Source organism: Felis catus, chromosome C1 (assembly GCF_018350175.1).
Source record: "Felis catus isolate Fca126 chromosome C1, F.catus_Fca126_mat1.0, whole genome shotgun sequence".
Taxonomy (NCBI): domain Eukaryota; kingdom Metazoa; phylum Chordata; class Mammalia; order Carnivora; family Felidae; genus Felis; species Felis catus.
The window spans coordinates 199737427-199759750 of NC_058375.1; the positions used below are offsets into that span (position 1 = coordinate 199737427).

General features: G+C 39.0%; 1 protein-coding gene across 1 annotated transcript in view; it reads left to right on the forward strand.

Annotated features, from left to right (window-relative positions):
- The window catches only part of ATIC (5-aminoimidazole-4-carboxamide ribonucleotide formyltransferase/IMP cyclohydrolase), a 28301-nt gene extending 7136 nt beyond the window's left edge, over window positions 1-21165 (forward strand). The window contains exons 5-16 of the mRNA XM_003991117.4: window positions 1200-1288; window positions 2085-2236; window positions 2564-2720; window positions 7286-7411; window positions 8371-8478; window positions 9576-9661; window positions 11037-11126; window positions 12379-12507; window positions 17266-17358; window positions 18563-18745; window positions 20484-20639; window positions 20934-21165. Coding sequence (XP_003991166.1) covers window positions 1200-1288; window positions 2085-2236; window positions 2564-2720; window positions 7286-7411; window positions 8371-8478; window positions 9576-9661; window positions 11037-11126; window positions 12379-12507; window positions 17266-17358; window positions 18563-18745; window positions 20484-20639; window positions 20934-21053 — 1489 coding nt within the window. The 3' untranslated portion in view covers window positions 21054-21165. The remainder of the gene's footprint in view (window positions 1-1199; window positions 1289-2084; window positions 2237-2563; window positions 2721-7285; window positions 7412-8370; window positions 8479-9575; window positions 9662-11036; window positions 11127-12378; window positions 12508-17265; window positions 17359-18562; window positions 18746-20483; window positions 20640-20933) is intronic.
- The last annotated feature ends 1159 nt before the right edge of the window (window positions 21166-22324 follow it).

Below are 22324 nucleotides of genomic sequence, written 5' to 3' on the forward strand. Positions count from 1 at the left end.
ATAGTTTTTGTGTGTATGTGTGTGAAATACCTTGATTTTCTATATACAAGATAGTGTCATCTGCTAATAGAGATACCTTTACTTCTTCCTTTCCAATCTTGATGCTTTTTATTTAATTTTCTTTGTTAATTGACCTGACTAGAACCTCTAATACGATTTTGAATAGTGGTGGTGAGAGTGGACATCCTTGTGTTGTTCTTGATCTTAGGAGAAAGCATTCAGCCTTTTGCCTTTAAATATGATGTTAGCTATGGGTTTTAGGGTTTTTCTTAACTACCTTTTATCATGTTAAACAAGTTCTTTTCTATTTGTTGAGTGTTTTTATCATGAGTGGATGTTCAGAATACTTTTTGTGCATCTGTTGAGGTAGATGGGTTTTTGTCCTTTGTCTTATTGACATGGGCCATTACATTAACTGGTTTTTAGATAGCAAACCAACCTTACGTTCCTGGGGTAAACCATACTTGCTGCCATGTGTGCTTCTTTCTATGTTTTGTTGGATTCAGTTTGCTAGGTTTTTGTTGAGGAATTTTTTGTTTTTATCAGTTTTTACCAGTTTTTACCAGTTGTGCTTATTTCACTGGGTGTGAACCTGCCCACAGAGCCCCTCACGTTGCAGGCCCAGGCACAGAACTCTACTCCACTGGTTAATTTTAGATTAGTTTTGTATCTTAAATTATTCTTTTGGCCTTACTGTTGCTGTCGTTGTATATGATCTCTCTGAAGACAAAACAAATACTTCACCCTTCGAGTAGTCTATCGTTTTTCATCATTATACCTAACCCGTTGGAAATAGAGTCTAAAATTGAATGTCGAAGGTAATAGTGATTCTATTCCAAAATGAGGATGTTATCTACAGCCTTTGTATTTTGCATTTCTGTTAAAATTTAACCAAATTTTTTAATGACTGGATCATATCATAGGAGCAAAGTGTACCTGGACAGCAACGTTGCAAAATGATTTAGGGGAAATATGTTTTGAGAGTACCTGCTGACCAAAGCCACTTATATTTACCTATGTTCTGCAACAGTGGGAGCTCCTGATGTCTCAACATACTTTTTAGAATTCTAAAATGCCAGGCTTATATTTTACATCTTTAGACTCTTTGGTCTTGTTAAAGCTGCTGACTGACTTACATGTAAACCCCATAAAGTTTGTGTTTCTAATGGCAACTAAATCCTTTTTTTTTTTTGGCTTAGGGTTGTCGTCTGTAATCTGTATCCCTTTGTGAAGACAGTGGCTTCTCCAGATGTAACTGTTGAACAGGCTGTTGAGCAGATTGATATTGGTAAGTTAGAAAAAACATATTTGAAGACTGACGGGAGGATTATTATATCTTATTTATTTATTTTTGGACTATTTACATTTATTTATTTTTACTTTTTGCTTTTTTTATTTATTATTTTTTAGAGAGGGAGAGGCGGGTCCGGGGGTCGGGGGGCGGAAAGAGAATCTTAAACATGCTCCGTGCTTGTGGAGCCCAACGTGGGGCTCAATCGCGTGTCTCTGGGATCATGACCTGAGCCAAAATCAAGAATCGGATGCTCAACTGACTGAGCCACCCAGGTGCTCACTGGCTGTTTACATTTTAAAAGATACTTTGTTTTGATGTTCACTGAAAATCAAAAAATTGAGAGAGCAGAAAATAGTTACTGCTCCCAGATTGTGTTCCGGGATGACCATAATTCATCTATATTTTCTAAGCTCTTTCTTTATATAGAAGTACTTCTGGGGTACATTTTCCTTATTTTTTTAAGGCAAAAATTAAGGTAGAAATACGTATACAGTGACTTTATTTAAAGGAGGTTAGGGGCGCCTGGGTGGCTCAGTCGGTTAAGCGTCCGACTTCAGCTCAGGTCACGATCTCGCGGTCCGCGAGTTCGAGCCCCGCGTCGGGCTCTGGGCTGATGGCTCAGAGCCTGGAGCCTGCTTCCAATTCTGTGTCTCCCTCTCTCTCTGCCTCTCCCCCATTCATGCTGTGTCTCTCTCTGTCTCAAAAATAAATAAATGTTAAAAAAAAATTTAAAAAAAAAAAATAAAGGAGGTTAAAGTCATGGAAATACAAATTGTCTTGTTCTTCCAAGGTGGAGTAACCCTCCTGAGAGCAGCAGCCAAAAACCACGCTCGAGTAACAGTAGTATGTGAACCTGAGGACTATGTGGCCGTTTGCACAGAGATGCAGAACTCCGACAGTAAAGACACCTCCTTGGAGACTAGACGCCAGTTAGCCTTGAAGGTGGGGATGCACTTTTATCGAGCAAAGTGTTTGCCAAACCAAATGGTGTTCAGTTTTTAAAGACCATGTCACTCATCAGGCCTCTGCTTGGAGCTGAAATCCTTTTCCTATAAGTGAAGAGAACCAAGCATTTCAGAGGTATAATGTCAAAAAGTTGAAAGACACTTGGAAAGAGAATGATTTGTTGTGTTCTTTAGTGATAGTGGGTGTCTTTCTTGCACAGATGTGTGTGGGAAGGAGTGTGGTTTGCTCTGTGCTACCTGAAACCCTCTCGCCCCAACTTTGGTAAATGCTGCTGGTATTTCACAAAACTTACCCTTTTTGTAGGCTTTCACTCATACAGCACAATATGATGAAGCGATTTCAGATTACTTCAGGCAACAGTATAGTAAAGGAATATCTCAGATGCCCTTGAGGTATGGAATGAATCCTCACCAAACTCCTGCCCAGTTATACACGCTGAAGCCCAAGCTTCCCATCACAGGTAAAGGCTGTGTGTTAGGTGGCATAGTTCGCTGTGTGTGGGTGTGTGTGTCTTTCTCTGTATTATATCTGATGTGGTTCACATTGAAAAGGTAAATGAAATTACATCATGCCTTTCAAAGCCACTGGAAGTCTGAGGTGCTAGGTGTTCTCATGAACAAAATCTATTGAGACAGTCATGGGTTCTGGAGAGAGGTCAGGTTGGAGATGGAGTTTGAAATGTCCTTGGCATATAGATGATTTTGAAGATGTGGGACAGGATGGATGGATTTCCTAGAAGAGGTCGAGATGTGGAGGGACCAGCTGAGGAACACAAGGCTAGAAGACCGGCAGGGCTCCAGCTGGTTTGGAGTGCTGCTAAGAAACAGGAAAGTGACTGTTTGATCCCGGAAAAATTTCATGAAGCAATTTCCTTGGAATGATGGTTCTGGAAGCCCAGTTGAAGTTGGCCGAGATAGGAATGTGAGGTTAGGAGATAACAATAATAAAGATAGTTCTTTGAACAGGAAAATCAGTTAGGAGTGCCATGGGTTTGTAGAATTAAAAGAGGCTTTTCACTTTTTTGTCCTGTTTTACTCTTGAGGTGGGCATTAGAACACATGCTACTGTCTGGTCGGGGACGGGGTGGGGCGGGTTGCATGCGTGCAGAGGGCAGGGGAGAGAGTTGTGTGTGTGAAGGCCTTGGGTAGGAGTGCTGGCCTCGGGTGACCACAAGGACAGCTCTCTTCGTACACTGGGAAGGCAGGGCGAGAGCACGCTTGTTGGTACATGGGGTGGCAGGAAGATGCGGGTACTCCTGTCTGCTTCTCCTTTCCCTTGTTACCAGCAGAGAGAGAAGAGCAGGGAGCAGGGTGGGAGATTTGAGGAGAATTTCAAATACTCCTTTCTTTCCCCTTCTTCCCATTCACTGGATCCAGTCCTATTTTTACCCTACTTCAGATACATTTGGAATCTCTTCTAACACTGTGCCAGCCCCCTCAGTCACCCCAAAAGTCTCCAGCCTGCAACAATCTAATTCTCTCTGCTTTGTCTTTTCTACTCATGGCAGAATAATCTTAACCATGTAAATCAGGTGATGTTACACCCAATTTGAGACCATGCATTGGCTTTCCTTCCCACTTGAATGCCTGTGCAGGTAACAAACCCTGTTATCTGACTGCTCTTCCGTGGCAGCCCTCCCCTACCCCAAGCTCCTCAGCGCCTTGTTTCCATTTGGTCCACAGGCACAGTGTCTGCGGCCTTTGCTCCGGTCTTCGAGGTCTTTTTTGCCATTCAGATAATCACCTTAAAGTCACCTCCTCAAAGTTTTCTCTGATCACCCAGACTGAGGTAGCTGCCCATCACGCTTTTCTCACAACACTACTTGGTTGCATATACAGTAAAACCTTGGTTTGCGAGCATAATTCATTCTGGAAACATGTTTGTAATCCAAAGCACTTGTATATCAAAGTGAATTTCCCCATGAGAAATAATAGAAACTGAGACGATTTCTTCCCCAACTGGAAAATACTCATATAAAAATGATTACAACAATGTAATATGATACAAAATAATAAAGAAAATACAAAATACGAAGAAAAATAAATTAACCTGTACTTACTTTGAAAACCTTCATTGCTCATGTGAAGGAGACGAGAGAGGAGGGTTATTGTGTAGGATGACTTTGACTATCACTAAGGGAATCACTGCTGTCTATTGGCTCAGTGGCATCTTCTTTTTATGCAACTTGAACAAGGCACCTATGTAATGACACTTGGTTTTGCCTCCTTTTGAGGATTTCATGGAAAGTTGACATTGCATTGTCCTTAAGCAGATTCATCGCTCACACTGCTGCGGCTTTATTTGGGTGGTGCTTTTCTACAAAATTTTGCACTGTTTCCCACATTTTACATATCTCCCTAATCTCATTGCAAGTGAGGGATTCCTCTGCCTCTTTCTTCTCCTCTGCAGACGAGACACACAGACTTAGACTTATAAAGTCTTGCAATTTTGGCCACTCACATAACCTCATTGGTACTTTTCGATGATTTTCTTCTTCCACTGTAATCATCTTCTTACCGCCTTTCTTTTCAACCTTTTTCTGCGTAGGGGCCACTGCATATGCTCACACCGATGTTGACTACAGTACAGTATTAATAAACTCTTGTCATACGCTGTATTGAATGTAACTGGCAATAAGGCAGCAGAGGAAAGGGTCTGAATGAAGGAATGAAGCAAAGCATCCCTAAGCTGACTGTTGTGTGGAAAAGCAAAGGACTGTCCAGAGGTGCTTTGACGTGACAAAAAATACACTGGTGCCAGTTGTGGGCACCTTCCGATGTTCTGAAAAATCCCTGATTTCTGCTAAACACCGCGAGCTGAGATGGAGCATCCGAGGATGGGAGACAATCACCCCACAGTCCTGCAGTGAGAGAGAGAGAGAGAGAGAGAGAGAGAGAGAGAGAGAGAGAGAGAGAGAGAGAGAAGAACCATTATCTTGGTTGTGATCCTGTGACATTTGGAGTCACATACTACTCATTGCAAGACATTGCTCATTTATCAAATTAAAATGTATTAGAAATTTGCTAATTTTGCAAGTTTGCTCGTCTTGTGGGATACTTAGAACAAGTTACTTACAATCCAAGGTTTTACTGTATTTATGTTTTAATTGTCTCCTCCCATTTAATCATCTTCTCCCGAGAACAGAAACCTCAGCTTTTTTCATAGCTTTTTGTTTATCGCTGCATCCTCAGTACTTAGAATATTGCTTGGCATGTTTCCTAAGTATTTATTGAATGAATACCTGGAAATTTGACATTTTGTATGAACTTTTACGTTTAGATTTCTTAGAAGAAATTCTCCTGTTTTATTCTCAGGTATTTCCTCCTTATAATGTTTCCCATTTAGATTCCGAGGCAAGAGATACCTCCATGTACTTTCAGTTCCCGTATTTTTCATTTTCAAAAGCTATTTTGTTTGTGCCGGTCAAGGGAACTCTTTTTTAGGAACTTTTTTTTTTTTTTTTGGTAGATTTTGTCTTTTAAAGTAGTTAATAGATTCACAGAAAAATTTCTCAGAAAGTACAGAGAGTTAGTTCCCAGACATTCCCTCCCTCTGCATCTCCTCTCCCCAGTTTCCCCCTTTTACATCTTGTATTAGTATGGTATGTTTGTTAAAATTGAGGAACTAGTATTGATTCATTATTATTAACTAATGTCCACTTTACATTAGGGCTCACTCTTTGTGTTGTGTATTCTGTGGGTTTTGACATGTATAATGTCATATCCGCCTTGACAATATCATGCAGAATAGTTTCACCAACTAAAAATTTCGTCCATTCTACCTCCCTGACTCCTGCTGCCATTCATATTTTTACCATGTCCATAGTTTTGCTGTTTCCATAATGTCATAAGGTTGGAATCATACAGTATGTAGCCTTAACGCTAGCTTGTTTCATTTAGCGGTATGCGTTTAAGTTCCTCTGTGTCTTTTGGTGGCTTGAGAGCTCATTTCTTACTGTTTAACAATATCCCATGGTATAAGGATGTATCATAGTTTATCCATTCACCCCTTGAAGGACATCAAAAATGGAAAGACAATTTTTAACAGTTATAAAAAGTTGCTAAAAACTTTCAAGTCCAGGTTTTTGTGTGGACATGTTTTCAACTCATTTGTATAAGTATGTAATATTTTCTCTTACCGTTTTCTACTTATTGCCTATTTTGTTTCTTCTCTGGCTCTCCCATAATCTCTATGAAGGCAGTGATTGGGGGATGAGACATTGGGGGCAGGGGGCTAGCTTATTCACTGATAATATTATCCCCATTACCTACAACAGTGCCCAACATTGTTGTAGGCACTCAATAAATATTTGTCAGAGTTTTATTTTTAGAAGTATGTATTAACCAAGATAATACAAAGAAAATGCAGTTATAAATTGGCTTTTAACTAATGGCTCCCATTTTTTTGTATGTGCTGAATTTATAATTTATATAAATATATATAAATATTTATCTTGCTATTGTCAAGAAAATAGGCAATGAGAAACTCTGAAATTGTAATCTTTTTAACTGCATTTTAGGCAGAGCCTACTGAGGCTGGTATAAAAGGGGAAAACTCCAATGCATTTTTCCCCCATCCACAGCTCTTGCATTAGTTTGTAATGTTTTTGTATTGACAAAGTTTACGGAATAGATTTTGTACTACCTCTAGAATTATCATGACTGTTCTTAGTGCCGTACTAAAGTGGATCCCTGACGATCACTGGTCTTGTTCTCCTGTTCCTGAAATCACTGTTGGTTTATTTCTAGATTGGCTAGATTTGGTTTCTTCAGTAGCATATAGCATATGTGAGTGTGTATTGTATATTCTTTTTGGGCAGGGGGCCGGTGAGGCAGGCTAAGGCTCTAGTGTTTTGGTCTCTGTTTTCATCAGGTTCTTTTATGTTTGTGTATATGTCTTTGCCTCTTAATTATACTTCTCTGAAAACATACTCGTGCAGCCTTGACATAGGTTATGTTTTCAGCACTGTATATCTGACTTGATTGATCCTGCTTGGTAACATGTTGTGTATGTTTCCATATGTAGTTCTAAATGGAGCCCCTGGATTTATAAACTTGTGTGATGCTTTGAATGCCTGGCAGCTGGTGAAGGAACTCAGAGAAGCTTTAGACCTTCCTGCTGCTGCCTCTTTCAAACATGTCAGCCCAGCAGGTAAAGCACTGCTTTCTGAATGCTCTGGAACTATTCAAAATTCACTTTTTAATTTTAGAAAGAATTGACATGTTATAATGTGAAGTCTCAAACCACTTTTTTCAAGTCTGTTAAGAATATTGATATGGTAGCATGACAAAATTTGGTAGTAAATTAACACATAGATGTTATTTATGTGTATGTAATTTTGTAACATTACTGTGAGATAAGGATCAGGAAAATGCTTTTTTATAGTGGAAACATAAAAAATAAAGTAAAATGGTTTAATGCAATATGGCTAAATATTTTTCCACAAGGTTGAAATAGAACTGATACAAAGAAGTTCTAGGGGCACCTTTTCTGTAACTTTTTATAGCCACTGAATAAGATACATTTTTACTTCTATGGCTAAGTCAAATCTAACACATAATTCTTTGAAGCTTATTTGATACTAAGGTGATGTAAACAGGAAAGAAATAAATGGTATGGGTATCAAGCCGGGTGGAGGGAGTCAGTAATGAAGCAAACTAACTTCGTAGATGTGTGGTGCTGGCAGACCCAGTGATTGTTTTCAAAAGGCAGAGAGAAGAGATTCCCCCCTCGTCCCCCTCCTCTGCAACTGTATTTTTGTTGTTTAATTATCTGGCCAGATTTTTGTGTAATTTGGCATGGACACTAGAAATTATGCTGCATAGACCAGATGTTAAGAAAAGTTGCTTTGGGGCGCCTGGGTGTCTCAGCCTGTTAAGCATCCGCCCCTTGATCTCAGCTTAGGTCTTGATCTCACGGTTGTGAGTCAAGCCCCGCAATGGGTTCTGCGCTAAGCACGAAGCCTACTTTAAAAAAAAAAAAAAAATATATATATATATAGATATATATGTATATGTATGTATGTATGTATGTATGTATGTATATTGTCTTGATTTAGGAGATGATAAGTAGTAACGTGTGGGGGTTTATTTTATGGTTTTCCATACCAGGTGCTGCTGTTGGAATTCCACTAAGTGAAGATGAAGCCAGAGTCTGCATGGTCTATGATCTGTATGAAGCACTTACACCCATATCAACTGCGTATGCAAGAGCAAGAGGTCGGAACAGTAAAAGGGTTTTTGTTTCTTTGTTTGAAAAAGAGAAAAGAATGTTTTATCCTAAGTAGAATAAAGTAGTAATCTTTTCTTTCAGTAAAAGATTCCAAGTTGCCTTTAATTTGTTTTGTTTTTTTTATTAATACTTAGGAATGACTCTATGAGTGCCTTAGAATAAATTTGTTTATAAAAGTGTGTGCTCCTATTTTAATGTAATAAATGGAAACATAATTAGAATTTGGTGCATCTGATTTCACATTGGCTGTTGAGTGCATTGTTTAATATATGACTAAAACTATATGGTTGTTTTAACTACACTATATTTGGTTAGAGTTATTTTTTATGTATTTCAGAAGTATCTAATTCATGAGGTTAATAACCTGTGAATATTACTGTAACATTTATGGAAGATCATTGAGAAACTTCACAGCACTGTTCACCTTCTACAACAGGGTTAGCAAACTGTGGCTCATGGACGAAATAAACCCAGCCTGCCACCTACTTTTGTTAACACAGTTTGATTGAAGCAGGGCCAAGTCCCTTCGTTGATGGGACTGATTTCTACAATGGCACCGCTGAGTAGGTGTGACAGAGACAGTGTGCCTGCAAAGCTTAAAAAGTATTTGCTATCAGGCCTTCCACAGAAAAAGTTTGCCAAATGCTGCCTTAGAAGTTAAAATTAAAGAATACTTTGTTATGATCATTTCAGTTAAGTGGCTTATTAATCTGTTATTTAGATCTTATATAAATAATAGAGTTAAATTTAGAGAAATGGATTTTATATGATCACATTGGGTTTGTTTGTTTTTTTTTTAATTTTTTTTTTCAACGTTTATTTATTTTTGGGACAGAGAGAGACAGAGCACGAACGGGGGAGGGGCAGAGAGAGAGGGAGACACAGAATCGGAAACAGGCTCCAGGCTCCGAGCCATCAGCCCAGAGCCTGACGCGGGGCTCGAACTCACGGACCGCGAGATCGTGACCTGGCTGAAGTCGGACGCTTAACCGACTGCGCCACCCAGGCGCCCCTACATTGGGGTTTTTTAAACATCTTTTTCTATGCAGAGACCATTTGTAACACTTCATTTTTATTTTTATAGGGGCTGATAGGATGTCTTCATTTGGTGACTTTATCGCATTATCTGATATTTGTGATGTCCCTACTGCCAAAATTATCTCCAGAGAGGTTAGTGGACTTTCCTGTATCTTGATCCAGGCATAACTGAGTAAAGCTCTATTTGGTCATAGTTTTCATTGAAACTATAACTTCTCATATTTATTTACACCATTTCTAAATTAAGTTTATCATTTAGAATGTTCATATTTTATGTAGAACGTGAATCCTTGACTGAATTGTAATTTTGAGATTTAGTGAGTGTTTCAAATGAATATTTTGCTATTATGATAAAGTTTTAATTTATATATTTAGGTGTTTTTACATTCTCTAGTAGTCATTATCTTAATGCCAAAGTTAATGTTTCTAAAGAGCAGAGGATGATGTAATAATGAGCCTTACCGTAAACCTTTGTAGATCTGTAATGAAAGATGTTGTATAGGGGAAGATTATAAACTACTCTGAAAAACTAACCCCCATTAGTTGAATACCAAACAAGCCTTCTGGAAAGGTGGGTTTTGGGGCAAGGAGACAGACTGAAAGAAAAAGAAAATAGCTTGGAGGGAAAACAAATAGGTAGAAATGAAGGCTACATGAGGTTGACAACATTTAGTTGCTTTGGGGATTCTCCCCATGACCATTACCATCCCTCTACCATCCCCATCCACAGTGGAGCTGACCTGCTGTGTTTTATGTTCTAGCATAAGGCTTTGTAGTGTGACTTCGCTATCTTTCAAAGATGTTAAATATGGTCCCTTTGTCTTGCTGTTGAGGTACTTGCCTTGCCTAAGGTTATTAGCAAAAATGTAATCTGATCCCCATGCCCTGCTCTTGTGGAACTTGCTTTGCCGAAGGTCATTTTTCTAGTACTGGCAGAGAGGGCACTAGAGCGGGCTCTTTCTAGTGCAAAACACTTCATGAACAGGATAGTGAGAAATCGTTCTTCTTCTTAAGGTACATGTATTACTGTGAATCCTTTGTTTGTTCTTAGTTAAAACTGAAACAGCCCGAAACCCTGAAAGGAGAGCAAGTGAGACAAGGTCAGCTGTGGAACTCTGTGTTCTAATATAGGCTTAGCTTTTCCAGGTATAGGTACTAGCATTATCTGCTGGAGAGAGAAACCGGAAAATGCTGCTGCATTAAGACAGATAATTGTGTTTAGATTGCTTAGGAACTGTTCCCTAATTTTTGAAAATAGGAATTAATGTTTAAAGGTCGCCTGGGTGGCTCAATTGGTTAAGGGTACAAACTCTGGATTTTGGCTCAACCCAGCATCAAGCCCTGTGTTAGGCTCCGGGCTGATCATGGAGCCTGCTTGGGATTTCTTTCTCCCTCTCTGTCTCTCTCTCTCTCCCCACACCCACCCCCCCCACACACACTTCTCACTCTCCCTCTCCCTCTCTCAAAATAAAAACTTTAAAAAAATTAATGTTTAATATATTTATAGGTATCTGATGGTATCGTCGCCCCAGGATATGAAGATGAAGCTTTGAAAATACTCTCTAAAAAGAAAAACGGGAGCTACTGTGTTCTTCAGGTTAGTTTAATTCATGTTTGAAATAGTAATTTGTTTTCTTCTCTTATGTTTCTTTTCCCCCATATTTAATCTTTTCTTTATGATGACAACCTTTGAATTTACTCTTTACTGAAGTTTCTTTAATTCTTAATCCTACAGGGTTTTTTTTCTTACTATTAATTTTTTGGTTTAAGATGAGGGTAGCTTCCTTAGTCTTAGTTTTAAATTCTAATTAAAAAAAAAAAGTTATTCAAAAGGTGTTAAATTTAAATATCATTTGATGAAAGTCCTCCCCATCCTTCCTTTTTGCCACTCTGTTACCTCTTTAAAAGTAATATTTTAAATTTCTTGCTTGTCTTTTCTGAAATAGTTGGTACTTTTTAGGAAATATTTGCATTTCTTTTTCTTTTTCTTTTTTTTTTTTTTTTTCAACGTTTATTTATTTTTGGGACCGAGAGAGACAGAGCATGAACGGGGGAGGGGCAGAGAGCGAGGGAGACACAGAATCGGAAACAGGCTCCAGGCTCTGAGCCATCAGCCCAGAGCCTGACTCGGGGCTCGAACTCACGGACCGCGAGATCGTGACCTGGCTGAAGTCGGACGCTTAACCGACTGCGCCACCCAGGTGCCCCTTCTTTTTCTTTTTGTTGTTGTTTTTTCCTCCTGACACAAATGCATACAGTCTGACCATCTTCGAAGTTTGCCCGGTATGGGTGTAGCTTATGTAGCCAGTCACCCAGTCATTAGCTACCACACACGCTCTGCAGTGAATTAGGACCGGGTCACAGTCTGTGATAGGTCCTGCTCCTCTTTGAGGTTGTCCCATCAAATTTTATGTCTTAATGGGATTTCCTAATAGCTTTGCCAGCATTGTGTTCTTTAACTTTTTCTTCTTATCAATAGGAGATAAAAATGGCATCTCATTGCAGCTTTAATTTCCCATTATGAGTGTGGTGAACATCTTTTCATATTTAAAGTATTTTTTATCCCTTTTTATAAATTATCTGACTATATTCTTTGCCTATTTTTCTAATTGATGAGATTTTTCCTTACTGATTTTTACACACTCTTAGGTATTAGGGAAACTAGCCCATAGTCTAAGATCGATATTGATGCCTGGCCATTCTATTATACCCATAGCGAAAGGATCTTACACATGCTTAAATTAGAAAAAACAAATATAAGCTTGCTTATAATGATTTTTTTGTAAAGTTAAATGAAAAATGTTAAAGGTTGTAGATGTGTTGGTTTTGACTCTAAATTTGTATTTTAGATGGACCCGTCTTACAGTCCAGATGAAAACGAAGTTCGAACTCTCTTTGGTCTTCGTTTAAGTCAGAAGAGAAATAATGGTGTTATTGACAAGTCATTGTTTAGCAATGTTGTGACCAAGAATAAAGATGTAAGTTTGAAAATATCTGAACTGTATGCTAGTTACTCAGTGAGTATTTTTAATATTTATAAGCTTATGCATTTTTAAAGACTCATATTTAAAAATGGTTGATGTGCAAATGTCTAGCTCATTTTTAAGTTCTCAAGTAAGTTTGAGAGCTTAAAAAAAGAATAAATTATAATATTAGAAGCTAATGTGTGTTATATACATAGAGATATTTATCTTCATTTCTACATAAATGGCATTGTATCTTTTATGATTGTGTTCCATAACTTGCCTTTTTACCATGCACTAAGCTGCAAATATGTTTTCTATATCAGTAAGTGTAGATCCACATCTTCATCTAAAAGGCCACATGGCGATCCATGTAGATGTACTAGGATAGATACTTAGATTGTTTCCATTTTCAGTGCTGTGATCAGTGTGTTCACATAGTCAAGTTTTTGTTCTTGTGCTGTTTGTCATCTGTTAGGAAGGACACATTCCTAGGATGATAGTGGTGATTTTTTTCTAGTATTTATATATACCCTATCATTTATTATTTTTTTTTTTAATTTTTTTTTTCAACGTTTATTTATTTTTGGGACAGAGAGAGACAGAGCATGAACGGGGGAGGGGCAGAGAAAGAGGGAGACACAGAATCGGAAACAGGCTCCAGGCTCTGAGCCATCAGCCCAGAGCCTGACGCGGGGCTCGAACTCACGGACCGCAAGATCGTGACCTGGCTGAAGTCGGACGCTTAACCGACTGCGCCACCCAGGCGCCCCTATACCCTATCATTTAATAGGCATAGCACTCTATGTGGGGGTTGGGGAAGGGTGACTACCCAATCATCTCTATTGTAAAGATACAATACCCAATCATCTCTACAATCATCAATACAAGACCCAATCATCTCTATTGTGATGTCAGGTACAGTTAAGAAATTTGTCCAAGGTTGCATAATATGGAAATGGATGAGCTGGTATTTCTTTTCTGAAATCTTTTAATTGGACCTTCGATTTTGAAGGATATTTTTGCTGGTTCTAACAGCTCTATTTCCCCCCCCCCACCCCCCACCCCGCCCAAGTACTTAAGATGTGTAACTACACTGTTTTGTGGTCTTACCTGCTGGTATGTCTGGTATTTTTGATGGAATGATTGGGCATTGAATGTGAGAAAACTATAGAGCTATTCTGAAGGTCTGGATGGTGTTTTTTTCTTCCCTCCAGAAAGAGCTGACTTCTCCTTTTGGCGGGCAGATCAGATGGAGTCCGACCATCTTTATCCTGGCAGGAATTAAGCTGACTTGAATTTGGGCTTAAATCTTTGTGAGGACCAGTCTGTTTATGGTTCACCCCTGCTCTGCTGAAAGCATCAAGGGTCTGCTAGTATCACTTTTCCCTGGTGTACTAAACTACATTTTTGCCACTTACCTGTAACACTGCCAAAATTTGGGCTCAGTTCCTTTACCTTTTAGCTTACTGCCTTTCAACTTAGAAAATGCTTGAAGCAAAAAGCATAGACAGCTACACTCGTTTCTTCCTACTTCCTTTATCTCTGGGATCTTTGCTTCTCAGTACTTGCTGTTTTACTACCTCACTGTTGAGCCTGTTTGTTCCTAGAAAAGGTTTAGTCTCGTAACAAGTCATTCATTGTAACAGAAATAGAAATGAGGAGGTGCAGTTGTTCCCAGGTCTGACTCCTGAGGCTTTAGGTAGAGCTGCTGAAAGTAAACCTCCGAGCCTTTATTGGAATAATTTGATCTGTTAATAAGTATATGGTGATTGAGACATGATTTTTGTTGTTTTATTCTTCCATTTTTATTTTTAAAAATCAGCGGTGCCCTGAAGTAAAGGAACATGGTAGGCATTTCATATAGAAATAGCTTTCAGTCCTTTGCAATCTACTCCTTTGGTCAAGGCTATTAAGTACTGGGATTTCCAGATGGAAGCATGGTTTTGTACCAGCTCACATTATAACATAGTAATATGAGGCTCTTTTTCTTCTTACTTTATTAACCTGACTGGTTAATGTGTCTTTTTAAAATACTGAAACAGTATTGACCTAGATTCCATCGTACGTCTGTTGACAACCCTGCCTGCCTATTGAGACTCTTACTTTTGTAAGTTTTCCTTATAGGTTTTGTAGGTATTGGACAGATGAATAATTTAACAGTGTTTGATAGATTTTGTACCTCTGACTGTACTAACTTAGATGTTTTTTTACAAGGAATGAAGTATGGTTTTAATGCCTCTTTTATCTAAATTCTTCTCTACTTATTTCGTATGTATTTTTAATTAGAAATTTGGAAAGTGAAGCATAAGAGTGATGGTTTTATCTTTCTTTGTATTGCCCTCTCCTTTGAAAGCAGTGTTTTGTTAACTTTTCAGCCTCAAAATCCTTGGAGGTATAGAACAGTGGGAGAAGCATAAGGATTGATTGTGCATTAAGAATTAGTGAACATGGTTGAATTATTTCCTCTTCCATTTTTCTTAAATAATGCTTTAATTTGTTTTAACTATTTGTGCCATGTATATATGACTGGATTCCTTCACTCCCATCCCCATACCATCTCCCCCTTGAGATGTCTTGTCTCATATTTCTTGATCCTGTCTCAGAATACCAGGGTTACGTTTCAGGGCAGACCTGTAGGAAAGCTGGTTTATGTTATTAATCTTTCTTAGAACCAAAGGAATAAAATGTATAGTTGGCGACTCAAACAGATACAGACAGGAAAGGATATACTATGTTAATACTATCTTAGAATAAGAAATTCTTAAATTCTTTTAATTGAGCTTTTAATTTTGAAATAAAAATGAGAATTATAGATTACAGGCACTGTTAAGAATTCCCATGTACCCTTTGCCCCATTTCCCCTGATGGTAATATAATGCCTTGTAATACTGCAGTACAATATCACAACCATGGTAATGATATTGATACAGTTAAGGCACAGAAAGAATGCTTCCACGACCACAAGGATCCCTTATGTTGCTCTCTTACAATCACACTCCCTTCCTTCCTGCCTCCACCCCCTCCTTAACCTTGGATAACATCTAATCTGTTCCCCCTTTTATAATTTTCATTCATTGCACATTCATGAGTGAGTTTTTCTGTGAACATAAGTTCTCATTCCTCTGTTATAAAAGGCCCAGGAGTATCATCAGTGGCTGCTGGGTAGTATCATAGTTGCATATTTAGTTTTTTTAATTGCCAAACTGTTCCAAAGAGCCTGTGTGATTTTGTGTTTTACACCAGCAACATGTGAGTGACCCAGTTCTCTGCATCCTCACTAGCTTTTAGTGTTGTCGCCCTTTTTAGTTAGGTGTGTAGCAGTATCTTGTGATTTTAATTAGCATTTTTTAATGGCTAATGATGGGTGTTTTTTCATATTTATTTTGCCGTCTGTGTATCCTTTTTAGTGAAATGTTTCTTCGTGTCTTTTGCTCATCTTCTAATTAGATTGTTTTTGTCACGGAGTTTTGAGAGGTCTTTACTTACTTAAATAGTAGTCCTTTTTTGGTTATGTGGTTTGCAAATATTTTCTCCCAGTCTGTACTTTGTGTTGTTTTTTTTTAACTTTTTTTTTTTTTAATGTTTATTCATTTCTGAGAGAGATAGCATGAGTGGGGAAGGGGCAGAGGGAGAGGGAGAGGGAGACACAGAATCCGAAGCAGGTTCCAGGCTCTGAGCTGTCAGCACAGAGCCTGACGTGGGGCCTGGGCCTATGAACCATGAGATCATGACCTGAGCCAAAGTTCGATGCCCAACCGACTGAGCCACCCAGGCGCCCCTGTACTTTGTCTTTTTATCCTCTTAATACAGTTCACAGAACAGAAGTTTTAATTTTGAAGTCTGATTTTAATTTTGATGAAGTCTGATTTTTCCCTTAGCTAATTGATCAGTTAGCTGCTGCTTATAGTCTTTGTCCACATAGATAATCCTTCTTTTCAGTTTGTATTTGCTCTTTACATTAAACATAGTGACGGGGCGCCTGGGTGGCTCAGTCAGTTGAGCACCGACTTTGGCTTGGGTCATGATCTCACTGTCCGTGGGTTTGAGCCCCGCATCGGACTCTGTGCTGACAGCTCGGAGCCTGGAGCCTGTTTTAGATTCTATGTCTTCCTCTCTCTCTGCGCCCCCCTCCCCGCTCATGCTCTGTCTGTCTCTCTCTCTGTCAAAAATAAACAAACATTAAAAAAATTTTAAACATAGTGACATTTCTGGCTATAGCAATTGCTTTATTCTGTTAGGACTGGTAGTTCACAAGTATTTTTGAATAGTTTCTACTTAGAATATTCTAGACAAAGCAGAAAATGATCGTAATTTGATTTTTCCTCAACAGCCGTGGCTCTGTGTAGACATCACAGTTGTTTGTGATATCTGTGAAAATTATTCTCCATGTTCTTTCTCAACATAAACTTTATCATGTTTCCATATATGTTCCTTGGCACTGTGGTAGAGAAAGTATTATTTGTCGGTTTAGGAATGGATATGGTACTTCACAGCTTGATATGTGAACACACTTAAGCCGGAGTTGCTGCAAAATGGCATTAGTTTGAGTCCGTGATGCATTAGGCACTGCTGAGTTCCACAACAAGTATGTTGAATGTTGATCTTTTTCAGTAAAACACAATAGTGTTTTCTATGAACAGTTAATTCCATTCTATCATTTGAAAGGTACAACTACATCATAGGTCTATAAGAAAATGACTTATAAGATGCTTAACGTTTTCCATTGGAGCTACAAATTCCACCATAGTTGACCGCCCTGTGTCTTTTCAGTTGCCAGAGTCTGCGCTCAGAGACCTCATTGTAGCCACCATTGCTGTGAAGTACACGCAGTCTAACTCCGTGTGCTATGCCAAGAATGGTCAGGTAACCACACTCTCAAACCCACTTCGGGCAGACTGTTGTTTTTCAAAATGATACTCGTCCCTCAGGTGATAGACTGCTTGGAAAGGAAAATTGGCCAGGTTTTTCTTTTCTGGGTTTGTTGGTATCTACTCAGTAATGTGGTGGACCGTTAGAACTAGTGATGATCACAGAGTATCTTCACAATGACATTAAAATTGGTCGTATTACTTCTTGCCCAGACTGAGTTGGCACATTTGGGTTAGTGGGACTGTAATAGCCGCTATAAAACTAGTTTATTCACTCCCCTCCTCCTGATGGCTGTGATATTTCCAGTGAAGAGAGAGTCAAGAATAGTACTGCTACCTATTACTCCATATTTTTGTAGCTTGTTTGATATTTTTGCGTTATTTCCAAGGTTATTTTACCAAGAATCTGTAGACTGCAAGTTAACGTGATCTTTTAAAATCAGGTTTACTGAGACATAATTTATATACAATAAAATTTACTCTTTTTAAGTGTCGAATTTTGAGCAGTTTGCCCACATTATGTAGTTCGATGAATGACCACTACCACGAGCAAGGTGTTGAATGTTTCTTATAGACGTCAAGCGAGATATTTCACTTTTTCCTAGTGGGCTGAGCCGTAGAATGCAGCACTGAGCCAGCTCCTCCTGGGGGTCTCTTCTAACTCTGGACTGAACTGGTTCTGCTTTCGCCATAGCTTCCGAGGCGTTGGGAGCCCTTCTCACGGTGTCTTGAGCTCTTCTTGGCACCTGTTAAATTATTTGTCCCATAAGTGGGGGAGGGAAAGTGTGGATATTCATTAGCATGTGACCTGGAAGACTTTGAAATTCAGAATTTTAGTGATTGTCAACTGTTAAAAGACTGCTTGTCTCTGTTAACAAAAACTTGGGGGATTGTGGTTACTGGTGTTCTTGGAGTCAGGTTCTAATAAGTTCCAGTAAGACTGTGCCTCACTACTGATGTCCAGGAGTTCTAGAAACTTACAGAGTATTAATAGCCATACTTCAAATGTCACCGAAGAGGTAAAATGTGTTAATAGTAGTTACTGACATCTACTCTCACCCTTAATAACTTAAGAATTATTTGTATTTTGGCCTACTGTTTTTTTTCACAGAATTGATAGATTTTAGGAAATGTGCACAAAAGACCTGTTTAAAAAAAATATCGAAAGAGAGATTCATCTTAATGTTCATGTTCTTCAGGTTATTGGCATTGGAGCAGGACAGCAGTCTCGAATACACTGCACACGCCTTGCAGGGGATAAGGCGAACTACTGGTGGCTTAGACATCATCCACAAGTGCTTTCAATGAAGTTTAAAACTGGAGTGAAGAGAGCAGAAATCTCCAATGCCATTGATCAGTATGTTACTGGAACCATTGGCGAGGTAAAAGTCACTGGGTTTGTGAGTGGAGTATACTGGTATGCTCACTCTTTTTTGTAACAGGTATTTTTCTTAAAATTTTACATTGTCTAAAATTGTAATTCTAAACTTTTTACCAATTCTCCATTGTCCGCTGTCTTTAATTTTTTTGTTCATAGTTAATCCCTTTCTGATACCACAGACTTTCCTTGTCTTTTAAAATTATAACCATTGGTTTAGTTTTATAACTTTGTACTTTCCTTGTTGGTTTTGAACTTTTGATGGCAGGGACTATTTTTCACCTATCCTGAGGCTTCTTTCACAGTGCCAACCAAGCATGATGCTTCTGCATGATAGGTGTGTATTCAACATGAAATACAACTTATCTGATAGCGGGTAACCAGTGTCTTCTCCCCCTACACTTTCTTTTCTTTTTTTCTTTTTTTTAATGTTTGTTTTTGAGAGAGAGAGAAACAGCGTGAGTGCGTGGGGGAGGGGCAGAGAGAGAGGGAGACACAGAATCGGAAGCAGGCTCCAGGCTCTGAGCTGTCAGCACAGAGGCTGAAGTGGGGCTTAAACTCATAAACCGTGAGATAATGGCCCAGGCCAAGGTCAGACACTTAACGGACTGAGCCACCCAGGTGCCCCTTTCCCCTACACTTTCTACCACAGTCATTAACAACTCAATTTTTGTTACATTGCATATTTAATGTCTTCTATTTTGAAGAAAGCATACGGGTGCATTAAAATGACAACTGTTGGTGTATGTGGGTAGCTCAGTCGAGCAGACCATGATCTCACCGTTCATGAGTTCGAGCACCACATTGGGCTCGCCACTGTCAGGCTGCCAGTGCAGAGCCCACTTTGGATCCTATGTCCCCTTCCCTTTGCATATCCCCCCCTTGCACTGTGTCAAAAATAAATAAACGTTAAAAATAAATAAATAAGTAAAATTGCAACTATCAAGTAGCCTGCTAAAAATCTAGAATTTAAACCTATATCTGGACATAGCAAATGTTGATAAATCCTATGTGGAAAGCAAAAGAGAAGTCTGGTAATCGGATACTTGATAGTCTCCTGAGGAGGTGAGTTAACCACATTACGTTGTCCACAAGTTCAGGGACAGGAATCCATGACATCATAAGTGTCACATAAGTGTGCCTTAAAATCATAAAGTACTTAAAACATAAGCCTTTCTATTTTTACTCTAATATTGGTATTATCCTGTTTAATATTACTAGTGAAATCTTGCTCGTAGTTCTGGAAGGATCTTTATATGTATGTGAACAAGAGTTAAAAGTATGTTGTTTTAGCCAACAAATCATCCAAAATGGAAGCACCTTTTTAAAAATGTGAATACTGTGAATCATACCTTGATTTCATCTGTATGACTGACTGTAGACTTGAGGCTGTGTAAGTATAGTTCTAGAACATCCATCATCATCTGTTTGCTTGTTTTGACACAGGGATATAAAATAGTAGATTTAATTTAGGCAGAGATTAAGAAACAAAATATATTTAGAATTAACTGATTTTGAAAATAAATGGTATAATCTTTATTTGGTACACTTAGAATTACTTTCCTTAATGAAATGTTAAAAGCCCAAAAAAAATTCTGGAGATGTAAATTGGAATGAGCCATTATTTATAATTAAATCCTGGGACAAATGCCCAAGTGCTTTCTGGCATTCTGATTTGCATCAGATAGTATTAAAGATTGTATCCAAAATCTTTCTTTCCCCTCTCCACCCCCTTCTCATAGGATGAAGATTTGGTAAAGTGGAAGGCATTGTTTGAGGAAGTCCCTGAACTGCTAACTGAAGCAGAGAAGAAAGAATGGGTTGACAAACTTAATGAAGTTTCTATCAGCTCTGATGCCTTCTTTCCTTTCAGAGATAACGTAGACAGAGCTAAAAGGGTAAGTGTGGAAATGATGTGCATTTGCACAGAATTGATTATGATGTAAAACCACTTCAGAAACCCTGCTTTTGGTGTTTAAGTTCTGTGAGTTTTATAGCCAAGTTATGGCAGTGTGATCAGTAATATTTAAGTATTTTACTTTTCCATTTGATGTTCTTTTGCTCTTTTGGCCGAGCGAATCAGTCTGTATTGTGAACCCTTGTTAGCTTATGCTTTGTAGAGGAGGATGTTGGTTCTTGCGTGTCTTCACCTGAACTTGTGTCTTGAAAGTCAATGTCTCTTCTCCCCGCAGAGCGGCGTGGCATACATCGCTGCTCCTTCTGGTTCTGCTGCCGACAGAGTTGTGATAGAGGCTTGTGATGAACTGGGAATAATTCTCGCTCATACGAATCTTCGGCTCTTTCATCACTGATTTCGTTGCACAGTATTTTATGGTTTGCTCATGTGTAGGTGAAAAACCACATGTGACCTTTTGACAGATGCCTTTTTTTTAAAATAAAACATTAAGTCTTAGTTGTCTTGGATCCACAGCTTTTGGTTGTATTTAATTTCTTGAAGTTACAGGCTCTCTAGCATGACAAACATTACCCACAAATACTTGTGTGTAAGAAATACAGGTATATCCCTGCCTCCTGGAACTCAGCTCCTCCCCAAACATTGCCTGCACCAAACATTAAAAATCATCAAGTAAGCCAGAGAAGCCGAGCAGACACTGGCGTTAGATAACATGAGCAGCCTGCAGCCTCACTGCTTTCCTCATAGGGGATTTCACTCATGCAGCCTTTTTTTTTAGCCACAGTTCTAAAAAGCTTGGTTTTCCACTTTCTACAAAAACAGCACCTTGCAGTGTGGGGCCTAGAACCTTAGAAGGGGATAAATAAGTCTTCTGTTGGCCACATATACGAGTAATACTAGTCCATACTCTTCCCTTCATGTTAAATAAAAAGTTACCTGCAGTATCAGCAAGCCCTTCGTGTCCCTTCTGGAGGTCTGTAGAAACATAATCAAAGTTTGCTGTTCAAAAGTAGACCCAGCATTCCATGTACAGGCTTACTACTGAAAGTAGAGCACAGTGGGGTGGCAGTGCCTCCCCACATCACAGAATGGTGCCCTTATGTGCCCTGCACAGGTGGCCCTGACTGCTGATATATATGATACCTGTGGCCAACTAAAACCTTTTGTGATTTTTCATCGTAATGGAGGGGGTCTTCTTTTTCTATGTCTTTAATCTACCTCCTCCCTAAATTGAAAGTTCTGAAACTTTTGTGTTTTTTAAGGTCATCCTTCTAGTCATGCAATGGACTAATTTCCCAGCCCTCATTGAAAGAAGGCTGACTTGGCATAACCAATAAAATACTCACAAAAAATAGTCGACTTCTGGGGCTAGGTCCTAAAAGGCATTGCAACTTCAGCCTTAGTTTCTTGGATTACTTGACCTGGGACTGGCGAACACCGTGTTGTGAAGACATTTAGGCAGCCCTCCACGAGGAGAGGAGCTGTTTTGGCAACACTACCTGCCAGCTCTGGGAGCCAGCTGTCTTGGAAGTGGTCCTCCGGCTCCCATCTCAGGCAACATCTGGCCACGACCTCTTGAGAGACCTGAGACACAAGTGTGCAAAGGAGCTTCTCGTGAATTCTTGACCCACAGAAACAGACGTGTTTGCTTAAAGCCACGATGGTTGA